Raw genomic sequence first — 26,918 nt, 5'->3', positions numbered from 1 at the left:
TTGGTGGTGCTCCAGTTTTCTGTACGTGGTGCCTGTACGCCGAAAGTGTCCCGCAATTCTTCTGGCCACCGACAGCATCTCTTGCACGCCCCTGTCGTTTTTTAAAAAATTCTGCACCACCAAATTCAAGGTATGTGCAAAACATGGGACGTGCTGGAATTGGCCCAGATTTAATGCACACACAATATTGCTGGCGTTGTCCGATGCCACAAATCCACAGGAGAGTCCAATTGGGGTAAGCCATTCCGCGATGATCTTCCTCAGTTGCCGTAAGAGGTTTTCAGCTGTGTGCGTATTCTGGAAAGCGGTGATACAAAGCGTAGCCTGCCTAGGAAAGAGTTGGCGTTTGCGAGATGCTGCTACTGGTGCCGCCGCTGCTGTTCTTGCGGCGGGAGTCCATACATCTACCCAGTGGGCTGTCACAGTCATATAGTCCTGACCCTGCCCTGCTCCACTTGTCCACATGTCCGTGGTTAAGTGGACATTGGGTACAGCTGCATTTTTTAGGACACTGGTGACTCTTTTTCTGAGGTCTGTGTACATTTTCGGTATCGCCTGCCTAGAGAAATGGAACCTAGATGGTATTTGGTACCGGGGACACAGTACCTCCAACAAGTCTCTAGTTGGCTCTGCAGTAATGATGGATACCGGAACCACGTTTCTCACCACCCAGGATGTCAAGGCCTCAGTTATCCGCTTTGCAGTAGGATGACTGCTGTGATATTTCATCTTCCTCGCAAAGGACTGTTGGACAGTCAATTGCTTGGTGGAAGTAGTAAAAGTGGTCTTACGACTTCCCCTCTGGGATGACCATCGACTCCCAGCAGCAACAACAGCAGCGCCAGCAGCAGTAGGCGTTACACGCAAGGATGCATCGGAGGAATCCCAGGCAGGAGAGGAATCGTCAGAATTGCCAGTGACATGGCCTGCAGGACTATTGGCATTCCTGGGGAAGGAGGAAATTGACACTGAGGGAGTTGGTGGGGTGGTTTGCGTGAGCTTGGTTACAAGAGGAAGGGATTTACAGGTCAGTGGACAGCTTCCGCTGTCGGCCCAAGTTTTTGAACTTGTCACTGACTTATTATGAATGCGCTGCAGGTGACGTATAAGGGAGGATGTTCCGAGGTGGTTAACGTCCTTACCCCTACTTATTACAGCTTGACAAAGGGAACACACGGCTTGACACCTGTTGTCCGCATTTCTGGTGAAATACTTCCACACCGAAGAGCTGATTTTTTTGGTATTTTCACCAGGCATGTCAACGGCCATATTCCTACCACGGACAACAGGTGTCTCCCCGGGTGCCTGACTTAAACAAACCACCTCACCATCAGAATCCTCCTGGTCAATTTCCTCCCCAGCGCCAGCAACACCCATATCCTCCTCATCCTGGTGTACTTCAACACTGACATCTTCAATCTGACTATCAGGAACTGGACTGCGGGTGCTCCTTCCATCACTTGCAGGGGGCGTGCAAATGGTGGAAGGCGCATGCTCTTCACGTCCAGTGTTGGGAAGGTCAGGCATCGCAACCGACACAATTGGAGTCGGACTCTCCTTGTGGATTTGGGATTTCGAAGAACGCACAGTTCTTTGCGGTGCTACTGCTTTTGCCAGCTTTAGTCTTTTCATTTTTCTAGCGAGAGGCTGAGTGCTTCCATCCTCATGTGAAGCTGAACCACTAGCCATGAACATAGGCCAGGGCCTCAGCCGTTCCTTGCCACTCCGTGTGGTAAATGGCATATTGGCAAGTTTACGCTTCTCCTCCGACAATTTTATTTTAGGTTTTGGAGTCCTTTTTTTACTGATATTTGGTGTTTTGGATTTGACATGCTCTGTACTATGACATTGGGCATCGGCCTTGGCAGACGACGTTGCTGGCATTTCATCGTCTCGGCCATGACTAGTGGCAGCAGCTTCAGCACGAGGTGGAAGTGGATCTTGATCTTTCCCTAATTTTGGAACCTCAACATTTTTGTTCTCCATATTTTAATAGGCACAACTAAAAGGCACCTCAGGTAAACAATGGAGATGGATGGATTGGATACTAGTATACAATTATGGACGGGCTGCCGAGTGCCGACACAGAGGTAGCCACAGCCGTGAACTACCGCACTGTACTGTGTCTGCTGCTAATATATAGACTGGTTGATAAAGAGATAGTATACTCGTAACTAGTATGTATGTATAAAGAAAGAAAAAAAAACCACGGTTAGGTGGTATATACAATTATGGACGGGCTGCCGAGTGCCGACACAGAGGTAGCCACAGCCGTGAACTACCGCACTGTACTGTGTCTGCTGCTAATATAGACTGGTTGATAAAGAGATAGTATACTCGTAACTAGTATGTATGTATAAAGAAAGAAAAAAAAACCACGGTTAGGTGGTATATACAATTATGGACGGGCTGCCGAGTGCCGATACAGAGGTAGCCACAGCCGTGAACTACCGCACTGTACTGTGTCTGCTGCTAATATAGACTGGTTGATAAAGAGATAGTATACTCGTAACTAGTATGTATGTATAAAGAAAGAAAAAAAAACCACGGTTAGGTGGTATATACAATTATGGACGGGCTGCCGAGTGCCGACACAGAGGTAGCCACAGCCGTGAACTACCGCACTGTACTGTGTCTGCTGCTAATATAGACTGGTTGATAAAGAGATAGTATACTCGTAACTAGTATGTATGTATAAAGAAAGAAAAAAAAACCACGGTTAGGTGGTATATACAATTATGGACGGGCTGCCGAGTGCCGACACAGAGGTAGCCACAGCCGTGAACTACCACACTGTACTGTGTCTGCTGCTAATATAGACTGGTTGATAAAGAGATAGTATACTCGTAACTAGTATGACTATAAAGAAAGAAAAAAAAACCACGGTTAGGTGGTATATACAATTATGGACGGGCTGCCGAGTGCCGACACAGAGGTAGCCACAGCCGTGAACTACCGCACTGTACTGTGTCTGCTGCTAATATATAGACTGGTTGATAAAGAGATAGTATACTCGTAACTAGTATGTATGTATAAAGAAAGAAAAAAAAACCACGGTTAGGTGGTATATACAATTATGGACGGGCTGCCGAGTGCCGACACAGAGGTAGCCACAGCCGTGAACTACCGCACTGTACTGTGTCTGCTGCTAATATATAGACTGGTTGATAAAGAGATAGTATACTCGTAACTAGTATGTATGTATAAAGAAAGAAAAAAAAACCACGGTTAGGTGGTATATACAATTATGGACGGGCTGCCGAGTGCCGACACAGAGGTAGCCACAGCCGTGAACTACCGCACTGTACTGTGTCTGCTGCTAATATAGACTGGTTGATAAAGAGATAGTATACTCGTAACTAGTATGACTATAAAGAAAGAAAAAAAAACCACGGTTAGGTGGTATATACAATTATGGACGGGCTGCCGAGTGCCGACACAGAGGTAGCCACAGCCGTGAACTACCGCACTGTACTGTGTCTGCTGCTAATATATAGACTGGTTGATAAAGAGATAGTATACTCGTAACTAGTATGTATGTATAAAGAAAGAAAAAAAAACCACGGTTAGGTGGTATATACAATTATGGACGGGCTGCCGAGTGCCGACACAGAGGTAGCCACAGCCGTGAACTACCGCACTGTACTGTGTCTGCTGCTAATATAGACTGGTTGATAAAGAGATAGTATACTCGTAACTAGTATGTATGTATAAAGAAAGAAAAAAAAACCACGGTTAGGTGGTATATACAATTATGGACGGGCTGCCGAGTGCCGACACAGAGGTAGCCACAGCCATGAACTACCGCACTGTACTGTGTCTGCTGCTAATATATAGACTGGTTGATAAAGAGATAGTATACTCGTAACTAGTATGTATGTATAAAGAAAGAAAAAAAAACCACGGTTAGGTGGTATATACAATTATGGACGGGCTGCCGAGTGCCGACACAGAGGTAGCCACAGCCGTGAACTACCGCACTGTACTGTGTCTGCTGCTAATATATAGACTGGTTGATAAAGAGATAGTATACTCGTAACTAGTATGTATGTATAAAGAAAGAAAAAAAAACCACGGTTAGGTGGTATATACAATTATGGACGGGCTGCCGAGTGCCGACACAGAGGTAGCCACAGCCGTGAACTACCGCACTGTACTGTGTCTGCTGCTAATATAGACTGGTTGATAAAGAGATAGTATACTCGTAACTAGTATGTATGTATAAAGAAAGAAAAAAAAACCACGGTTAGGTGGTATATACAATTATGGACGGGCTGCCGAGTGCCGATACAGAGGTAGCCACAGCCGTGAACTACCGCACTGTACTGTGTCTGCTGCTAATATAGACTGGTTGATAAAGAGATAGTATACTCGTAACTAGTATGTATGTATAAAGAAAGAAAAAAAAACCACGGTTAGGTGGTATATACAATTATGGACGGGCTGCCGAGTGCCGACACAGAGGTAGCCACAGCCGTGAACTACCGCACTGTACTGTGTCTGCTGCTAATATAGACTGGTTGATAAAGAGATAGTATACTCGTAACTAGTATGTATGTATAAAGAAAGGAAAAAAAACCACGGTTAGGTGGTATATACAATTATGGACGGGCTGCCGAGTGCCGACACAGAGGTAGCCACAGCCGTGAACTACCGCACTGTACTGTGTCTGCTGCTAATATAGACTGGTTGATAAAGAGATAGTATACTCGTAACTAGTATGACTATAAAGAAAGAAAAAAAAACCACGGTTAGGTGGTATATACAATTATGGACGGGCTGCCGAGTGCCGACACAGAGGTAGCCACAGCCGTGAACTACCGCACTGTACTGTGTCTGCTGCTAATATATAGACTGGTTGATAAAGAGATAGTATACTCGTAACTAGTATGTATGTATAAAGAAAGAAAAAAAAACCACGGTTAGGTGGTATATACAATTATGGACGGGCTGCCGAGTGCCGACACAGAGGTAGCCACAGCCGTGAACTACCGCACTGTACTGTGTCTGCTGCTAATATATAGACTGGTTGATAAAGAGATAGTATACTCGTAACTAGTATGTATGTATAAAGAAAGAAAAAAAAACCACGGTTAGGTGGTATATACAATTATGGACGGGCTGCCGAGTGCCGACACAGAGGTAGCCACAGCCGTGAACTACCGCACTGTACTGTGTCTGCTGCTAATATAGACTGGTTGATAAAGAGATAGTATACTCGTAACTAGTATGACTATAAAGAAAGAAAAAAAAACCACGGTTAGGTGGTATATACAATTATGGACGGGCTGCCGAGTGCCGACACAGAGGTAGCCACAGCCGTGAACTACCGCACTGTACTGTGTCTGCTGCTAATATATAGACTGGTTGATAAAGAGATAGTATACTCGTAACTAGTATGTATGTATAAAGAAAGAAAAAAAAACCACGGTTAGGTGGTATATACAATTATGGACGGGCTGCCGAGTGCCGACACAGAGGTAGCCACAGCCGTGAACTACCGCACTGTACTGTGTCTGCTGCTAATATATAGACTGGTTGATAAAGAGATAGTATACTCGTAACTAGTATGTATGTATAAAGAAAGAAAAAAAAACCACGGTTAGGTGGTATATACAATTATGGACGGGCTGCCGAGTGCCGACACAGAGGTAGCCACAGCCGTGAACTACCGCACTGTACTGTGTCTGCTGCTAATATAGACTGGTTGATAAAGAGATAGTATACTCGTAACTAGTATGCATGTATCAAGAAAGAAAAAAAAACCACGGTTAGGTGGTATATACAATTATGGACGGGCTGCCGAGTGCCGATACAGAGGTAGCCACAGCCGTGAACTACCGCACTGTACTGTGTCTGCTGCTAATATAGACTGGTTGATAAAGAGATAGTATACTCGTAACTAGTATGTATGTATAAAGAAAGAAAAAAAAACCACGGTTAGGTGGTATATACAATTATGGACGGGCTGCCGAGTGCCGACACAGAGGTAGCCACAGCCGTGAACTACCGCACTGTACTGTGTCTGCTGCTAATATAGACTGGTTGATAAAGAGATAGTATACTCGTAACTAGTATGTATGTATAAAGAAAGAAAAAAAAACCACGGTTAGGTGGTATATACAATTATGGACGGGCTGCCGAGTGCCGACACAGAGGTAGCCACAGCCGTGAACTACCGCACTGTACTGTGTCTGCTGCTAATATAGACTGGTTGATAAAGAGATAGTATACTCGTAACTAGTATGACTATAAAGAAAGAAAAAAAAACCACGGTTAGGTGGTATATACAATTATGGACGGGCTGCCGAGTGCCGACACAGAGGTAGCCACAGCCGTGAACTACCGCACTGTACTGTGTCTGCTGCTAATATATAGACTGGTTGATAAAGAGATAGTATACTCGTAACTAGTATGTATGTATAAAGAAAGAAAAAAAAACCACGGTTAGGTGGTATATACAATTATGGACGGGCTGCCGAGTGCCGACACAGAGGTAGCCACAGCCGTGAACTACCGCACTGTACTGTGTCTGCTGCTAATATATAGACTGGTTGATAAAGAGATAGTATACTCGTAACTAGTATGTATGTATAAAGAAAGAAAAAAAAACCACGGTTAGGTGGTATATACAATTATGGACGGGCTGCCGAGTGCCGACACAGAGGTAGCCACAGCCGTGAACTACCGCACTGTACTGTGTCTGCTGCTAATATAGACTGGTTGATAAAGAGATAGTATACTCGTAACTAGTATGACTATAAAGAAAGAAAAAAAAACCACGGTTAGGTGGTATATACAATTATGGACGGGCTGCCGAGTGCCGACACAGAGGTAGCCACAGCCGTGAACTACCGCACTGTACTGTGTCTGCTGCTAATATATAGACTGGTTGATAAAGAGATAGTATACTCGTAACTAGTATGTATGTATAAAGAAAGAAAAAAAAACCACGGTTAGGTGGTATATACAATTATGGACGGGCTGCCGAGTGCCGACACAGAGGTAGCCACAGCCGTGAACTACCGCACTGTACTGTGTCTGCTGCTAATATAGACTGGTTGATAAAGAGATAGTATACTCGTAACTAGTATGTATGTATAAAGAAAGAAAAAAAAACCACGGTTAGGTGGTATATACAATTATGGACGGGCTGCCGAGTGCCGACACAGAGGTAGCCACAGCCGTGAACTACCGCACTGTACTGTGTCTGCTGCTAATATATAGACTGGTTGATAAAGAGATAGTATACTCGTAACTAGTATGTATGTATAAAGAAAGAAAAAAAAACCACGGTTAGGTGGTATATACAATTATGGACGGGCTGCCGAGTGCCGACACAGAGGTAGCCACAGCCGTGAACTACCGCACTGTACTGTGTCTGCTGCTAATATATAGACTGGTTGATAAAGAGATAGTATACTCGTAACTAGTATGTATGTATAAAGAAAGAAAAAAAAAACACGGTTAGGTGGTATATACAATTATGGACGGGCTGCCGAGTGCCGACACAGAGGTAGCCACAGCCGTGAACTACCGCACTGTACTGTGTCTGCTGCTAATATAGACTGGTTGATAAAGAGATAGTATACCCGTAACTAGTATGTATGTATAAAGAAAGAAAAAAAAAACCACGGTTAGGTGGTATATACAATTATGGACGGGCTGCCGAGTGCCGACACAGAGGTAGCCACAGCCGTGAACTACCGCACTGTACTGTGTCTGCTGCTAATATAGACTGGTTGATAAAGAGATAGTATACTCGTAACTAGTATGACTATAAAGAAAGAAAAAAAAACCACGGTTAGGTGGTATATACAATTATGGACGGGCTGCCGAGTGCCGACACAGAGGTAGCCACAGCCGTGAACTACCGCACTGTACTGTGTCTGCTGCTAATATATAGACTGGTTGATAAAGAGATAGTATACTCGTAACTAGTATGTATGTATAAAGAAAGAAAAAAAAACCACGGTTAGGTGGTATATACAATTATGGACGGGCTGCCGAGTGCCGACACAGAGGTAGCCACAGCCGTGAACTACCGCACTGTACTGTGTCTGCTGCTAATATAGACTGGTTGATAAAGAGATAGTATACTCGTAACTAGTATGTATGTATAAAGAAAGAAAAAAAAACCACGGTTAGGTGGTATATACAATTATGGACGGGCTGCCGAGTGCCGACACAGAGGTAGCCACAGCCGTGAACTACCGCACTGTACTGTGTCTGCTGCTAATATATAGACTGGTTGATAAAGAGATAGTATACTCGTAACTAGTATGTATGTATAAAGAAAGAAAAAAAAACCACGGTTAGGTGGTATATACAATTATGGACGGGCTGCCGAGTGCCGACACAGAGGTAGCCACAGCCGTGAACTACCGCACTGTACTGTGTCTGCTGCTAATATATAGACTGGTTGATAAAGAGATAGTATACTCGTAACTAGTATGTATGTATAAAGAAAGAAAAAAAAACCACGGTTAGGTGGTATATACAATTATGGACGGGCTGCCGAGTGCCGACACAGAGGTAGCCACAGCCGTGAACTACCGCACTGTACTGTGTCTGCTGCTAATATAGACTGGTTGATAAAGAGATAGTATACTCGTAACTAGTATGTATGTATGTATAAAGAAAGAAAAAAAAACCACGGTTAGGTGGTATATACAATTATGGACGGGCTGCCGAGTGCCGACACAGAGGTAGCCACAGCCGTGAACTACCGCACTGTACTGTGTCTGCTGCTAATATAGACTGGTTGATAAAGAGATAATATACTCGTAACTAGTATGACTATAAAGAAAGAAAAAAAAACCACGGTTAGGTGGTATATACAATTATGGACGGGCTGCCGAGTGCCGACACAGAGGTAGCCACAGCCGTGAACTACCGCACTGTACTGTGTCTGCTGCTAATATATAGACTGGTTGATAAAGAGATAGTATACTCGTAACTAGTATGTATGTATGTATAAAGAAAGAAAAAAAAACCACGGTTAGGTGGTATATACAATTATGGACGGGCTGCCGAGTGCCGACACAGAGGTAGCCACAGCCGTGAACTACCGCACTGTACTGTGTCTGCTGCTAATATAGACTGGTTGATAAAGAGATAGTATACTCGTAACTAGTATGTATGTATAAAGAAAGAAAAAAAAACCACGGTTAGGTGGTATATACAATTATGGACGGGCTGCCGAGTGCCGACACAGAGGTAGCCACAGCCGTGAACTACCGCACTGTACTGTGTCTGCTGCTAATATATAGACTGGTTGATAAAGAGATAGTATACTCGTAACTAGTATGTATGTATAAAGAAAGAAAAAAAAACCACGGTTAGGTGGTATATACAATTATGGACGGGCTGCAGAGTGCCGACACAGAGGTAGCCACAGCCGTGAACTACCGCACTGTACTGTGTCTGCTGCTAATATAGACTGGTTGATAAAGAGATAGTATACTCGTAACTAGTATGTATGTATAAAGAAAGAAAAAAAAACCACGGTTAGGTGGTATATACAATTATGGACGGGCTGCCGAGTGCCGACACAGAGGTAGCCACAGCCGTGAACTACCGCACTGTACTGTGTCTGCTGCTAATATAGACTGGTTGATAAAGAGATAGTATACTCGTAACTAGTATGACTATAAAGAAAGAAAAAAAAACCACGGTTAGGTGGTATATACAATTATGGACGGGCTGCCGAGTGCCGACACAGAGGTAGCCACAGCCGTGAACTACCGCACTGTACTGTGTCTGCTGCTAATATAGACTGGTTGATAAAGAGATAGTATACTACTAATATTATATATACTGGTGGTCAGGTCACTGGTCACTAGTCACACTGGCAGTGGCACTCCTGCAGCAAAAGTGTGCACTGTTTAATTTTAATATAATATTATGTACTCCTGGCTCCTGCTATAACCTATAACTGGCACTGCAGTGCTCCCCAGTCTCCCCCACAATTATAAGCTGTGTGAGCTGAGCACAGTCAGATATATATATACATTGATGCAGCACACTGGGCTGAGCAGTGCACACAGATATGGTATGTGACTGAGTCACTGTGTGTATCGTTTTTTTCAGGCAGAGAACGGATATATTAAATAAAACAAACAACTGCACTGTCTGGTGGTCACTGTGGTCGTCAGTCACTAAACTCTGCACTCTCTTCTACAGTATCACAGCCTCAGGTCAATCTCTCTCTCTCTCTCTCAACCCTAATCTAAATGGAGAGGACGCCAGCCACGTCCTCTCCCTATCAATCTCAATGCACGTGTGAAAATGGCGGCGACGCGCGGCTCCTTATATAGAATCCGAGTCTCGCGAGAATCCGACAGCGTCATGATGACGTTCGGGCGCGCTCGGGTTAACCGAGCAAGGCGGGAGGATCCGAGTCTGCTCGGACCCGTGAAAAAAACATGAAGTTCGTGCGGGTTCGGATTCAGAGAAACCGAACCCGCTCATCTCTAGTATAAATACTACCTTGGCTTGTACAAGTCAAACATTTCTGTTGTCCCTGGTTCATGCATATTGAGTAAAGCTGAACATTGTTTGTACAGCAGCAATTAAGCTTTTGTGCTGTTTGTCACAAACGCATCTATAAATATCATTTTAAAAATGACGACTCAATCACCTTCTGCTATACATATATCATGCTTCAATGCACACCTAGTATAGAAAGAGAGGACAATTGGTAATTCAGGGCTCTTAGGTGAGAAAAAAGTGATGCCTATACTGTACTTCTCAGACAGATTTTATCAAAACAATCTGTATATTAAATAAGCAGATTTACAGCCGTGAGGTTCCATCTGAACGTCAATTGCTACTATAACGCAGCATTATCCGTGCTGGATAATCTCACTTATAGGGGTGTGAACCAAAACAATCTAGGTTTTCCCTCCCCTAATTACCTGTAATGTGCGCAGCTGCAGATGCATGAGCATTCGATTCTTAATTGAATCTGCCTCTCTTCACATTTAGAATGGGATCAGATTTTTTCCTTCTCTATCAACACACCAAACATGCTAAAAGGGCCACCTAGAGAAAAATCAGGGTGCCAGTGCAGTGGCTTCTTCACCACCAAGCCCACATCCCAACTAGAGCTTCTGCTATGCATGCAGGCTGGGGAAGGTGAGGGGAGGGGGGTTTGTTACCATACAGACTATTGCTCTACACAGCCACCTGCTCATATTCCTCCCTGCTCTAATGGGCTCACGGATGGGCAAATGTGGCAGGAATGTGGTAAACACAATTTTGCACAAAACATGCATTGCCCCAGCCAGGTTTGGGAATTTCCCAAGAAAACTGAATTCATATGTTATATGTGCATCCTACTAACATGTTGGGGCCACCCCTTCATCCATTTCCATTTTTATTAATTTACATTCAGTGATGGTCCAAATCGTAGCAATGGGGTCCAACGCACAATATATGGAGTCCCTTACATAGGCAAACGCAGGGGGGAAGGGGGGTTCCGGTTGCCTGGAAACACCCCTCCTCTTGGCAAGTGGCTCAAATTATGAATACAACAGCAATGGTATATGATACGTTTACTAGAGCTGTTGCCACAACTTGCAGTTTAAGAGACAGAGCAGAGCTGCTGCACATGCCCAATGGAAGCAGCTTCTGAAACCAAGTTTGCTGTGTGTGTGAATCTGAGTCCTCAATCATTGCACTGGGCCAGACAGTAGTAACCAGGAAGAAGAGACAGGAGCCTTACCATGAGGTGGGAGAATGTCTGCTTAGAAAGTGCAGTACTGGTTCTATAATATTTGTGTATTTATTATGATATGTTTAACCTTTTCCAGACCACTTACAGTATTTATATTATTGAAATGTTTGATATTGCCTGTACTAAGACCATGAATGGTGTTAAATATTAATACTGTATTCTATACAGTATCCAGTGTATAAAAAGACCAATGTTTACATTAATGTCCAGGGTCGTAACTAGGTTCTTCTACTGCTCCAGCAGACTCCTGCACTACTTGCGCCAATGTTCCGCAGAGTGGGAGATTGTGGACTGTATTTGGAAAACCCCTTCTAGAAATCCTGCGTTTGCCACTGCCTTATTCCACAGTCAGAATACTGGAGATCTCAATTGGCAAATGGTTCCATAAGAAGCCCCAGGATTCTATATAGCACAGCACACTGACCAGCGTGTGGTAGCGGACGCATTTTGCTGTCTAGTGGCAGCTTTTACAAAGACCATTGCTATGATTTGGACCATCACTAACTGGAATCCCCCAACATCACCACAATATTGGTAATTATTTACCAAAAGCTGGATATTTAACCTCAAAGGAACAAGCACCCCCCTTATTTGAATGTATATGATTCTCCCAGGCCTGGGATTGATATGCAATTGCCCAGAGACTGAGCTTATATGAACTGACCAGAGATTATTTACAAGGACTTGTCACATCATGATTAGTATTTGAATCAATATTTTATTGCACATATAAATTGGTTTTAACTGATCATTAAATTGGTACTAATTTTACAGCACCTTATAGAATACGCTTTTTCATCAATTTGTTTAGCGCTGTATATTTATTATTTCTTGTTCTTATTTGTGGAGATTGATTATCCTCCAATTTACAGCTGCTTGGCAAAAACAACCAGAGCAGCGCCTGTGAAATATATTTACCTTGTTAGATATATTATTTGCACATTCCTTAGGGATAAAATGTATATCTAACTGCTTCGCATACGTGCTCGGATAACTTTACTTGTTTTATTTATTAAACTTCTGGAATGAGTTTGGATTCACCACAGAGGCAGTGAAGAGGTGTCTATAATTGCGAGCACTCCCCTACCGCCTCCTTCCCTTCTCCAGGGGTGCTAGCAATGCATACTGTAGTAGGTCAGAACTTCAGCAACAGTGTAGAAGAATATGGGATAAGATCAATATATTTTTAAAGAATGACAGAATTCTACGGGTGTGGTTCACTAGGTCGACATGGAAAAATTTTTTTTTCTTTTTTTGGTGACATTTTCTTCGAAAAGTGACGGGGAACCCCAATTAGTGCACCGTGACCCCTCGCATGGTCCGCCCTTCGGGCACGGTGCCTCGCTCTGTTACCGCTGTGATCGCCACAGGTTAGCGTTCCCAATTGTAGACTACGTGGATCGATAAGTATGAAAAAGGTCAAGAAATGAAAAACAGTGTGAAAAACTCATGTCGACCTTTTTCCATGTCGACCTAATGACCATGTTGACCTAATGCATGTCGACCAAACGTGGTCGACACAATGTATGTCGACCTAACTCATGTCGACCTAATGACCGCCATCCGAATTCTACATACGATAAAGCAAAACAAATGATATGCAATGCATTTTGAGCGATATTTATAAATTTTGTATTGCACTGAAAAAATGTTTTGTGATTTTCAACGTGACATAAATGATAATTATATAAAATAAAGGTGTTTCTTTTTTTAAAATAAATATTACAAAGATTCTCACATCACAGCTGAATGGTTCTCTACACATATTCCTGCTAGTTCACGCTAATGCGAATGACTACTGATCTTGTCACAAATACCTTTTTAGAAATGGTAACAAAATAATGTCTGCGTTGGCATTCATAAATATTTATCTGTGTCCTGTATCTCTATTAAATTATTATCACGTCTTTGGTGAGAATATTACGTTACTGTATGTTATAGCTGCTCTGCTACACACTTTCAGATAAAAACGACAAAATGCAGAAAACACTTCAAAGCACTAAATCTGATGTGCAGCATGGAATTCTAATTACTGTTAGTGTAATAGAAACACACGTATTACTAAGCTAGTTGCTGTACCATTAAATACACATTTTATACCTCCTAACTGACCTGATTTAGGTAGGACAACCTCGCTATCCCACAGATCAGGACTTTTGTGCCGATTCCAGTAGTGATGGGAAGTATCAGATGCCCCTTCATGCCATGCGTTAGGTGCTCTTACACTGAAAGGGAGATTTAGGGGCATTCACGGGGCCTGAGGACAAGCCAGTTCTTTGCAAGTGCTAGGTGATAGTCATAGGCGTCGGAACGGGGGGGGGCAAGGGGGCAGCTTGACCCCCCCAAACATGATCGAGGCGCAGGCGCTGGTGCGGGGGAGCGTTTCCTTCCGCATCACCGTAAGCGGCTACAACTTTAAAAGCAATGTGCTGCCGCAGGCAGGGTGCGGGGCCCCTTCTGTACTGCCCGGCTGTCTCTTCACTGGTGATGTATTACTGGGAGGAGGCGTGGCTGTGGTCCCGGAATGCGACACCTCCTCCCAGTAATGCATCACCAAAGACAGCCGGCCAGTACAGAAGGGGCACTGCACCCTGCCTGCGGCAGCACACTACTTTAAAAGCCGCCCACGGGGATACACAGGTAAGCGCTCCCCCGCACTGATGAAGGGGGGGGGGGGGGTTTGAAGGAGAGGAGACCGGCACCACGGGAGGGGGAGGAGGCGGGTTGAAGGAGAGGCGCAAAAATGAAATTCAAACTTGGCCCCGCCCTGCGTGAAATCATTCTGGCGCCCCCTGGTGATAGTGTAATATTTCCATGCCTGCTACTGTATGCAAGACTCAGTGGATTGGGTACCAAATCCCAGCAGTCAGTATCCTATCAGTCAGTAGAATAATAGCGGAATCTTGACGGACAGAATCCTAACACATAAAGGGTAAGTATTTTCGCCCTGCCCCTTTCCCATCCCTACCGCAACCTATTCCTATCCTCCCACTTCCACAGCCTAACCCTACTTGCCCCCCCCCCCTCGCAGCCTAAGCCTAACCCTAACCTTCCCCACTCTCACAACCTAACCATCCCTCTACTGCCTAACCTTAACCCCAAACTCAGTACTTGCCTCTGGGATGTGTTGGGATTCTGACGGTCAGGATTTCGCTGTCAGTCTTCTGACTCTATGGATCCTGACTGCTGCAGTTCGGACCACATCCTGAATAAGCATGCTGATTTGATCCCAAAGATGAAAGGTTGGGAGGCAAGCATTTTATAGACCCACAGGAAGAGTGATCTGAGTCTGAGGGGGCCTAGATATCAATGTGCCTGACCCTACTAAATATGTAATAATATTTTCTACATGTTTCACGTATATCCAGGAATCTGAGCTATTTATCAATTTATTAGTGCAGGAGATATTATGGATATATCTCCTACTTTCATTACAGATGCGATGTGCAACACCTTTCCCATACAGCACGAGGATGTTGTAATTGTCTACTTTATCAAGCTCAGAAAACTGCTTTATTGCAATAACTAATGCCAACTTTAGATGGCACTAGCTCGATAAGGTCCGCTCCTTTCTATAAGAAGAGCCATTTGGATCCCTCTGCCTCCTCCGGGCCCTCACAGTGTGTATCTGCAACCCAAGGTCATATATGTGCAGTAACACTGCCAGAACAGTACTCGCCAATGTAAACAAAGTTATAGTAAACTCCTCCCATTGGTATGGCAAAGTCGTCGAAAATTGCAGTGTGTTTGAAAAGTAGTGCCGTCTATTCACATTTTTTCAATCATACTTGACCTATGACATAGCTTCTGCTTTGGTGCATCCTCCATTGGTAAATGTAGACTCAATTATATACCTACTTTTATTTCTAAGGTGCCACAAGGTATATGCAGTGCTGTACAAGGTATACATAGAAAACAGTAACAGGGTAACAGAGCATTGATACCATAGGTGTGCGCAGTCTCTCTCCCCCTGAAACATAGAACACTCACCACCTCCACCCATCTCACTCCTGTACATGCTGGACATAGACCACTTACTACATCACCCTCACACCTCCCCCGGGACATACAAAACTTCCCATTACCAACCGCCACCCCCTCATCCCCACGGGACACAAACTACTTACAGAGCCCATGAGAAGAAAAAAGTAGACTCTTGTGTGGGTGCACTCTTCTGGAAAAAAATGTGGTTCTATCTGACAATTTTTAAAACATAACTTTTATTATGGATAGTACTATAAAATATGTTTGTGTCTCTACGTACAAAAAGGAAATAAATGAACAACTCTGCTGGTCCCCGAAACTGTCCTATTCAAAGGTAAAATACCGCATTCCTGGACAGATATACAGAGTAAATTTACAGATGATTCTACCCAAATTGGGTTAATGATACACAAGAGGTCAAGTATTGAGATGACTCCTTAAACACTCTCCATTCATCAAATAAAAAATAAATATATTTCAAAGTACACTTCAGAGACTGATGGTGCTTTTAAATTCGGTAGGTTCTCACTCCATAACAGGATTAGGACATAACGTGCCACTGTGGAGTCTCAGTATGAAGGAAGAGGAAAATGACTCTGTTACAGACTCAGAGTCTCTTATTTATGGCAACCAATCAAAGCAACCAATCAGCATGCAACTATGTCAGTTAGCAGCTGATGGGTTGCTAATGGCAACTTCTCCACTTTGTCTTCTTCAAATGAGAATACCACCAGCATTCTGTTATTATGCCCTTCTAAAGTAGAAACAACACCCTCATTCTAGGAATAGCGATGACAAACGGAGATTCCCATACTGCAAGAAAAGATAATGTTCTGTAAGGACCTTGATGATTAACTACAAGGCCAACTACATGAGTTCTGTGCAGGTGAAAGTATGTTTCACTATGACTAAACCTATGCCATCCTGACATGCAGATAAAAAGGTTTAGCAGCGACCTTGAAAAGAACGCCATTATTTTCCATATTTTCAATAAATCACATCAGCTATACGAAAGGGCATCTGATGTAAAGGAAAATCCTATAGATTTTTCTCTCCCCATCTCTCTCTCTCTTCTGATATTTAGCTATTCTTTCTATGTCACCAAGGCTGCATTCTCATTATTCTCCCATCAGTTTTTCTGCCAGTCAATCATCAACAAACTCCCTGTGCATAGAGAAAGGAGTACAATTACATTTAATACAAGTACAGACTAATATTACACTCCAATTAAAGTGGCGTTACACCCTGCCTGGCTTCATTTTATTGTCTGTCTTTTCTTTTCTTGTATTTGAATGAGGTGGTCTTCTTGTGTAAATAAGCATTATATCATTACATTGCTTTAACTTCAGTACATATTTGATGATAAGAAACTGTTCAATTAAATCTTTCTATTGCATCTTCTGCAGTTCAATTATGGCCGGTGAAATGCCACAAATCTAGGAGCTTTGGGGATATTAAAATAAAAATAATACATGACTAGGACAGCTGATCCTGTGGCACCCCTTCCCTATAACCGTTTCATTTATCTTGTGCCCGTTGTCCTCCTCTCACATAAGGATGGTGATAGGAAAAGCTCTGGACAGGTAGAAGTGGTTTATTATTGTAACAAAGCACTGATATGATCAATTCCCCATACCCCTCAAATCACCCCCCCCCCCCATTTGCCCCCTTGTGCCATTCCTTTAGGATGTCGTGGAAGGGCGCTTTATGCTAATAATTTTCCAAATGACCCCTCCTAGTAGGGAGGTAACACTGAATGCACAGAATAAAACTAATTTGTGTATTAGACAACATGTCTAATATGCAGACTGAAAAATGAGAAAATTAATTTTGTTTCTGGCACAGATCCAAGACACGCTCTCCTCCCATATCAGTCATCAATTGCAACAACAGGATCAAGGAAAGTATTCAAGTTCTGTCTTCAATAAAACTCCCTTAGGACTTACATTTTTATTCAGAAAAGAAGAAGCGACATGACGGATCTTCAGCATGTATGGGAAGGGCCCCGCCCCCACAAGTCATGCTGCTTCACCTTGTCTGAATAAAAACAAAGCATGAGTGCATTCCTTTAGCGTGCTGTTACACAATATGTTGGCATGTGGCTCTGGTACACTGAGAACTCCACTCAAATGTAGGAGAGTCAATTTAAATAGAAGACTGTATTAATCCCACAATCAGGTATCACTACATTCATTCTGTATTGTCCCCAATAAAGAAGAGCACCATTGGCTAGAAGGAGCCTTAAACACTAGATGAGTATATAATTCCTCCAGTGTTTTTAATGCCCCCATGGTTCCCCCACATGGAGCTTCAGACCATGGAGAAGAAGCAGCCAGCAGCTGCCCCTTCATGTCAGTGTAATGCTGGGTGCTTGACTATAATGCCAACGTCACACTCTTAGGGCCTGATTCTGAATCACATACCGCCGCATCCAACGATTTTTTAGCAAACTGCATCTTTGCAAACATACGAATGATTCAGAGTCATATGCATCTCAGCTGTTTCCCTGTGGCCGCTGAATGAGCATTACTGGGTGTAATCTGGGCATTGGCATGTAAGAAAACCGATCCAGTGGGGAGTTGTGGGCGTGTAACCAGAATTACAGATGTGTCCTCAGCCACGTGTGCTCTAGTCCTTGTGACTTAACTGCAGCAAGTGTCCTTTTTTCAAAAATGCATGAAGAGACAAAACTAAACTACTAGTGTACACTGGCCACTCGGGCTCACGGTACTTGTACATCTGCATGACACTAAAGGTGCATACACACAGTGAGATATTGACTTATGTGCGATTTTGACTGTGTGCTTGCAATTTTGGCTATGTGCGATTTTGGCTATGGGTAATTTTGGCTATGGGTGATTTTTGGCTATGGGTAATTTTGCCTATGGGTGATTTTGGCTATGGGTAATTTTGGCTATGGGTGATTTTGTCTATGGGTGATTTTGACTATACTTTTAACTAGATAGTCAAAATTGACTTGCCTGCACAGTCTATCTAACCTTGCGATACTGACCCCGCGGGAGTGCATATCGGGATCGAATCGCTGACTAACACCTTGCGATATGCTCTAACTTTCCTTGCGATTTTGACTATATAGTCAAAATCACAAGGTAATATCGCACCCTGTGTATACACCTTAAGTCGCAAATCTGTGTGTGTAAGAAAGGTTCTAATATGAGCGGCTATTCCTCTAACCAGGTTCCCTTATTTTGAATCTGCTACTTTGTAGCTGGGCTGTACCAATAACTTTGCCACAAAGGACTGGGGATGCGACTTGCAAGTGGGGGGCTCGCACGGGAAGATCCAAACCGGGACTTGGTTTGGTTCAGATCCACAAAATTTGGGTTGGTTTTCATTTCTAAAGAACCAAATTGCTCATCACTAGTAAGAATCAGTTCCGTGGACTGAGGAACAGAGGATGCTGCCCCCACCTAGTGCCAGATAATGGGGTGGGGGCAGTACCTTAGATGAGGGGGATGCGACTTCAGTTCAGATTCACAAAATTTGTGTTGGTTCGGAGGATTTCTAAAGAACCAAATCGTACAACACTAGTAATCACAGGGGGTAGGGCCAGGATGATGCGATCGCATTATAATTTCATGCGGCATACTTTGCTGCGGCACACTTCTCGCAGTGCCAACCTGGCTGCCGCCTCCCAGGGGACACCCAAAGGATGGCAACTATGCATTGCACACACGGCTGATGGATGTAACGTTCTAGCAAAGCTGAGCCAACACCAGGTGCTGTATAAGTAATATTGGTGCCAGTTTGCTACAAAACATCTTAACTGACTTCCTCCTTTAAAATTCAGTGCAGCTCAGTCTACATATATAGTTCTCAAGTCTGCAGTGACATGACAGTGGTCATCTCGAGGTGATCTAAGGTAAATGGGTGCTACGAGCTCAATATATTATCCTCGCTTGGTACACTGAGAGGAAACACATTCCAGCAGACAGCGTGATGTATCTTAGAGCCGTCATACAGTCTGAGTCAAATATATAAATAGCTCTCAGCAACATGCACCATCTTCAATCACTGTTAAATGACTCTTCTAACACTTGATATCTCTCATATCTTTCACTAAGATTTGAGAAAGTCTGGAGTTTAAAAACATTGCTATTTTAGCATAATGTATTGTCATTTTAAGCATGTTAGATTAATGCTGTGCGGCTCTCCAGAGGCCATTAAACTAAAAGTAAAATTGCACTGCCGGTCCCATTCAGCATGGATATCTCTCATATATTAAAGTCAAGTAAAAATCTGCAAAACAAAAAGGAAAATTACAAAAATAATGGCCCTCATTCCGAGTTGTTCGCTCGCAAGCTGCTTTTAGCAGCTTTACACACGCTAAGCCGCCGCCTACTGGGAGTGAATCTTAGCTTCTTAAAATTGCGAACTAAAGATTCTCAAAATTGCGACCGCACACCTCTTAGCAGTTTCTGAGTAGCTCCAGACTTACTCGGCATCTGCGATCAGTTCAATGCTTGTCGTTCCTGGTTTGACGTCACAAACACACCCAGCGTTCGCCCAGACACTCCTCCGTTTCTTCAGCCACTCCCGCGTTTTTCCCAGAAACGGTAGCGTTTTTTCGCACACACCCATAAAACGGCCTGTTTCTGCCCAGAAACACCAACTTCCTGTCAATCACATTACGATCACCAGAACGAAGAAAAAAACGTGAGTAAAATACCTAACTGCATAGCAAATTTACTTGGCGCAGTCGCAGTGCGGACATTGCGCATGCGCACTAAGCGGAAAATCGCTGCGATGCGAAAAAATTTACCGAGCGAACAACTCGGAATGACCTCCAATGTATAAAGAAAATAAGGTTGCAGATAACTGGCTGTGGAACGCAAATCAGTTTGCCACACCTAGAGCATTTTGTATATTTTCGCATTGCGCATGCTCTGGAAAAAAGAGTATGCAACTACGGGTGATCCAGATTTGTACACAAGCCAAACATATCTCCAATTGCGACCTAAGAGGCACAACTGGGCTTTTGTGCCACCTCCCACTTTCAGGTCACACAATGTCCACATTGGTTTTCTCTTTTCCAGGATCAAACAAAAACCAGTCAAGTTATATAGTTTAGAATGGTGGAAAGCAAATGGTGGAAAAAAACTATCAACTCTAAATTTCATTGACAAAAATATGAGGGGTATATTTACTAAAGTGTAGGTTTATAGAAGTTGAGATATTGTCCATAGCAACCATTCAGATTGTTTGCTATGGACAACATCTCCAGCACTTTAGTAAATATACCCACAAGTGTGCAAGCCTAATCTAAATGTGTGTACCCAACATTAAAGAATAAAATGAAATGATCCTAAATAAAACAATACTTATTAAGGCGTTCTCTCCCAAAGCACTTGACCAACCCATCAATAGAGCTATTTATCTTGTAACATGCATGCAGAACTGGTTTAACAACATGGTGGCCGACACAGTCTTCCCTGGGCCTCCACACATCACCAGCATCAGAGGCACTGTGGCATGCGTGAACTGTAGTTTCTGTGCTATAAACTTTTAAATAACACAGCCAGCATATCTTATTAACCATTTTATTGGTAGGGCCCCCACGCGTTAGTTGCCCTAGGGGCCGCACAAACCTTAATCCGCCCAATATACGTGTCAGCATCTTTTATAATGGTTTCTAGTCCTGATACCTAACCAAGTTTAATATAGAGACGTGACCCGAAGACCATTGGATACAATGCAAAATACAACATTTCTGCAATCAAAGACCTCTGGAATATAAACTAGGAATCATTAGTCTCTGCAAGCATAGCAGCTATGAAAGCATCGCTTCCCTTTATGTATAATGTATCTTGGTAATACGTTACACCACAGTATATTAAAATGAGAAATAAATATTAAATAGGTGCCATGATAGGACTGATGCAACCAGACTGATAGTGAACAGGCGAGACTGCTGCTTACAGCCCAACGTCAGCACAGCTGGAGTTAAGCAGCCTATGGTGTGGAAACGCAGATCTGCCTTGGTATGCAACCACAGGAAGATTCCTCTGATATTACTAACAATGTTCTTCCACATAATCCTGTGTTGTATTTTGCTTTGCTCTTCCAATGTTGCTAATTTGCATCTATTGACTGCTGATTTCAATCAGCTACTTATGTTCATTTGCCTGACTAATCAGAGTCTTGTAATTATTGTACAACAGTGAATAAAATAAGCATGACAATTTACTGTGCTTCTAATTTACCTCAATATACCCTCTTCAAAGTCCTTGGAAACCGCACCACGTTCCTGTGGGAATCAAAGGATGCACCATACCCAGTTCTACTTATGAAAGCCAATTATGCAATTTTGTTTACAGAGCAGTCACTATAAAATGTGTTGCTGAAGCATGTGGAAATAAAAATCTACTTACTTGCTATACTATTTGCACAAATGAGCTATCATTCATAACACCCAATCAGAGGTTTGCTTACATTATATAAACTGTATGAGAAAAATGACAGGTTCAAACTTATTGGAAGCACTGGGTTCAAGCACCAATTAATAATTGATATAAAGGAAATATACAGTGCATCCGAAAGTATTCACAGCGCTTCACTTTTTCCACATTTTGTTATGTTACAGCCTTATTCCAAAATGGAACAAATAATTTTTTCCCCTCAAAATTCTACACACAATACCCCATGATGACAACGTGAAAAATGTTTTTTTATAAGATTTTTGCTAAAAATAAAACAAAAAAACACCACAAGATCAAAGGGCAACCAGTCATTTCATACTGCGTTAAAACCATTTGTCATTTACAGTTAAGGAGAGGTCCTTTCCCATTGCCCAGCTGTCAATCAGTTGTTTTGAGAAGCGTGAAATGTAATAATAGTTGTTCTGATATGTTAAGCAACATATTTATAGCATTATATGTACATTGTCATTATTTTTTGCAATTATGTTTATTTTTTCTTATTGCAGGTGGAATCAAATGGGGATTACCGTTAGCATGCCATTACTTTTGGTCTGGTGCTCCCTGGCTCATTATGGAAGACTGGTTTCAATCCTTGGTGCATTTTTTTATTCATTCCATCATAAAATAGACTATTCTAGTACTTTTACCTATTTAAGATAAACTATGGTCAAAAACAGCGTTCACCTGAAACTTCCATCAAGATATTTGAAGTGTTTGCCTTGTTTTATAAAATAACCCCCCCCCCCCCCCCTTCCATTCATACCCGATCACAAGCACAATGACAGTACAGTAGCAATAGTGGCTTTAACCATAACACTTTTTTTTCTCCCAAACACCCTTTGATTAGAGACGAGCAAGTCGATTAATTCAACACTTGATAGTTTGTTATAATAAATTAGCAGTTTGAATTAAACAAAATGTCAAAATTGAACAACAAAAAACCTTCGCTAATGAAAATTCACTGTTTATATACAATTAAAAAAGTTATCTTGTGTAAAAAAAAAGATTTATTTTTGGAAACTATTCTATTCTAAAGAGAGATATGTGAATATATTACTTTTCTAGTTTTAAGATTAATATGGTAGCAAATATCAATCCTTATGCTATATTTTATTATTATTATTTTTTATTATTATTATTATTATTATTATTCAAAGTTGTTAGCAGACCAAAAAAGTTAGCAATTGGGCATTACCATGTTGCACTGCAGGTGGGGCAGATGTAACATGTGCAGAGAGAGTTAGATTTGGGTGGGATGTGTTCAAACTGATATCTAAATTGCAGTGTAAAAATAGAGCAGTCAGTATTAACTCTGCACAGAAACAATATAACCCACCCAAATCTCTATGTGTGCTGCGTTTGCTGCCCCTACCGCTTCACCAGTAGAATTCCCTGTCTTTTTTTTAGCCAGCACTACATTCTCATTGTTCTAGATACAGAGCTATTGCTTGTACAGGTGCAGATAGGTAATAGGCTACACTAGCTATAAAGACCTGTGATTGACAGCAATCATTGCACAGTTTTTACTGAATTTATCATGAATTTAAATATTTATAAAAACGTCCTTAATTGTGGTGTCAGGCCATGCTGTCCTGCTTTTGGGGTTCCTACCTTCACACACTGGACAGCATTCTCCAGGTACTTTGACTGGTTTTAGACAGCTCTGACCACACGCCGTTGCGACACAATGCGGCTCTCCATTAATGCATTGGCAGAACGTGCAGTCATCTTCTCGCCAGCGGTCACCATGGCTTCTAATCTGGCCATTAGCATAGCACCCAGCAGGATCGTGCATTGGATATACAGGGTCTGCAGAGAAACCAAACAATGACATTACATCTTTGAGGTGTATATTGGTGGTAAATAGAACATTTAAAACTGAAAATAAATTAACATAACTGGGGTGTATCTTCCAATTCTTAATATAATAAATAGGTCAATTCCAAACATACTCTTGGTTAGAAATAGTAAATAAATATATTTTCTTAATGTTTTTCTTAAACACAGGCATGTAGCAGTGCACCTTTACATGTTCTCACAGTAACAATTGCTATCACTTACCGCCACTCACTGCACACTGAACTAGGACACAGTCATAGCGAGCAGAGCTGAGGTATAAAGGTTTTCTTTATCTTGACCTTTTGTTTTAGCACTCAAGGGACCGTGTTGTACGCAATTCTGAATTAGGCCGCATTTCAAAATTTTAGCGAACTATGCATGTATCATGGCCTACATCAGAGGTTCTCAAACTTGGTCCTCGTGGGCCCACACAGTGCATGTTTTGCAGGTCTCCTCATAGAATCGCAAGTGGAATAATTAGCTCCACCTGTGGACCTTTTAAAATGTGTCAGTGAGTATTTAATACACCTGTGCACCTGCTGGGTTACCTGCAAAACATGCACTGTGTGGGCCCACGAGGACAGAGTTTGAGAACCTCTGGCCTACATAAACATCTTAGAGCAGGCCTGGTCAATCTGTGGCTCTCCAGCTGTTGTGAAACTACAAGTCCTAGCATGCTTAGCAGCTAATCGGTGGGAGGGGTTGTAGTTTCACAATAGCTGGAGAGCCAGAAGTTGACCAGGTTTGTCTTAGATCATCCACGACCAATCCTGAGTCACAGCTGATGCATCTTATTCAATTCTCACTGACGGCTGAATAGGTGTTACTGTGTGGCAACAGGAAATTCCCATGGTGTGTCATGGGTTTGTAGTGAGAATTGCAACCTATTCCCACACCACTTTCAGTCATATTTTCTGCGCCAAGCACGGGGGTTAGCTACTAGTGATGATAAAGGGTGAGGGTCTAGGGGTTCAGCTACTAGTGATGATAAAGGGTGGGAGTCTAGAAGAAGTTCTGTATACTGTAGATCAGTAGTTGTATAGATTCATCTGACTCAGAATACTGGCAGATCTTCACATAGAACTTCAAATGGCAGAAAATGGAAAGAATTATGTCAACATTACGTACAATTCAGAATCAAGACTGACTATGAAAATAGAGACTACAATTCTAATTAGCAATCTAAACCTTATCCTATTTTTAGCAGTTTTTGTATACACTCACTAGTGCAAGGGCACTGAGGCTCCTACTTGCTATCTTTGGAACTCCAGTAGCAGTGAGTCTGCTAGCTATAGCCAGCCCTTCCAGCGGCACCACAAATATACTTGTGCTACTCGGTTCAAATCCAATTACTGTACATCAACAGGATCATCAAGATGATGCAGTGGATATTGCCAGCCATAGACAGTGCACTCACAATAGCTGGCTTTCTGGAAATGAGAAGAGCTCGAGGACTGATAAGTGCAATATACACCTTACTGAAGAGTGCATAGAAAAATGAGCACAGATAGCTAATATAACCCCTAAAAAAGATACTCTAGATAAGATATTAATTAAGGCCCTCATTCCGAGTTATTCGCTCGTTATTTTCCTTCGCATCGGTGCGATTTTCCGATAACTGCGCATGCGCAATGTTCGCACTGCGGCTGCGCCAAGTAAATTTGCTAAGAAGTTAGGTATTTTACTCACGGCATTACGAGGTTTTTTCATCGTTCTGGTGATCGAAGTGTGATTGACAGGAAGTGGGTGTTTCTGGGCGGAAACTGGCCGTTTTATGGGTGTGTGTGAAAAAACGCTGCAGTTTCTGGGAAAAACGCGGGAGTGGCTGGAGAAACGGGGGAGTGTCTGGGCGAACGCTGGGTGTTTTTGTGACGTCAAACCAGGAACGACAATGTCACAACTGAGGGCCTGAGCTGACGGGAGGCAGCCTCAGTTGTAGGGGCTGAGATGTACCGGAACCTGGGAGGTTGTATCAGACCCCTGGACATGTAAGTAACATGAATAATAACTGCCCGAAGGCGTGACCACGACAACTTGGATAAAAGTCAATGATGTTTATTATGACAACTCCGCAACACAGCAGCAGTAAAAGAAAACGTAAAAGTCAGCAAAGAATAAATACAGTTCCTGGGTACTACAGGATGGCAGGAGCCACAGGGCACTGGTAGTGTGAGATAGTTCTTATGATCTTCTACATGGAAAGTCCTTACCAGGCCCGACTGTAGCAATGGAGATAACCCAGGATTGTGCCAGCTGGTGTTCCAGGAAAAGCTGGGTTGCTGAAGATAAAACAGCTGCTGTGGATACTGGCTGAAACCAGACTGTTGTTAGCACGGAGTGGATACTGGCTGGAACCAGTTAAATAATAAATGAACTTGGGAGCGATGAAATATGAACTGAAATGTAGAACTTGAGAGCGGAGAAATAATAATACCGGTGGAGAGTGGTAAAGTGTAGAAAGGACACCGGCCCTTTAAGGGAAGCTGTACTCTGCTGGAAGCAGGTAATGTTGTAGCTGGAAACAGATGAATCCACAATGGATTGGAGAGTCAGGCTACACCGCAGGTGGAATGCTGGTGCGGGTCTCTATGGTGGAAGTCTTGAGACAGGAGCTGGAACCTGGAAGACAATCACAGGAGAGAGACAAACAGGAACTAGGTTTGACAACCAAAGCACTGACGCCTTCCTTGCTCAGGCACAGTGTATTTATACCTGCAGCAAGGAAGGGATTGGCTAGGCAATTATGCAGATTAACAATACTGACAACAGATTGGAGGAAATGATCAGCTGACAGAATCCAAGATGGCTGCGCCCATGCAGACACTTGGAGGGAAGTTTGGTTTGTAATCCATGTGGTAATGAAAACAGTAATGGCGGCGCCGGCCACTGGAGACAGGAGACGCCAGGCTGACAAG

The 26,918-nt window shown here is 42.8% G+C and overlaps 1 protein-coding gene across 2 annotated transcripts in view; it reads right to left on the bottom strand.

Annotated features, from left to right (window-relative positions):
- Positions 1-26,918, bottom strand: part of CRIM1 (cysteine rich transmembrane BMP regulator 1) — a 960,049-nt gene that overhangs the window by 300,798 nt on the left and 632,333 nt on the right. For both annotated transcript variants that reach the window (XM_063917972.1, XM_063917971.1), the window contains exon 7: positions 23,776-23,973. In XM_063917972.1, coding sequence (XP_063774042.1) covers positions 23,776-23,973 — 198 coding nt within the window. The remainder of the gene's footprint in view (positions 1-23,775; positions 23,974-26,918) is intronic.

This window comes from Pseudophryne corroboree, chromosome 4 (assembly GCF_028390025.1).
Source record: "Pseudophryne corroboree isolate aPseCor3 chromosome 4, aPseCor3.hap2, whole genome shotgun sequence".
Lineage (NCBI taxonomy): Eukaryota > Metazoa > Chordata > Amphibia > Anura > Myobatrachidae > Pseudophryne > Pseudophryne corroboree.
This window is presented reverse-complemented; position numbering and strand designations above follow the sequence as displayed.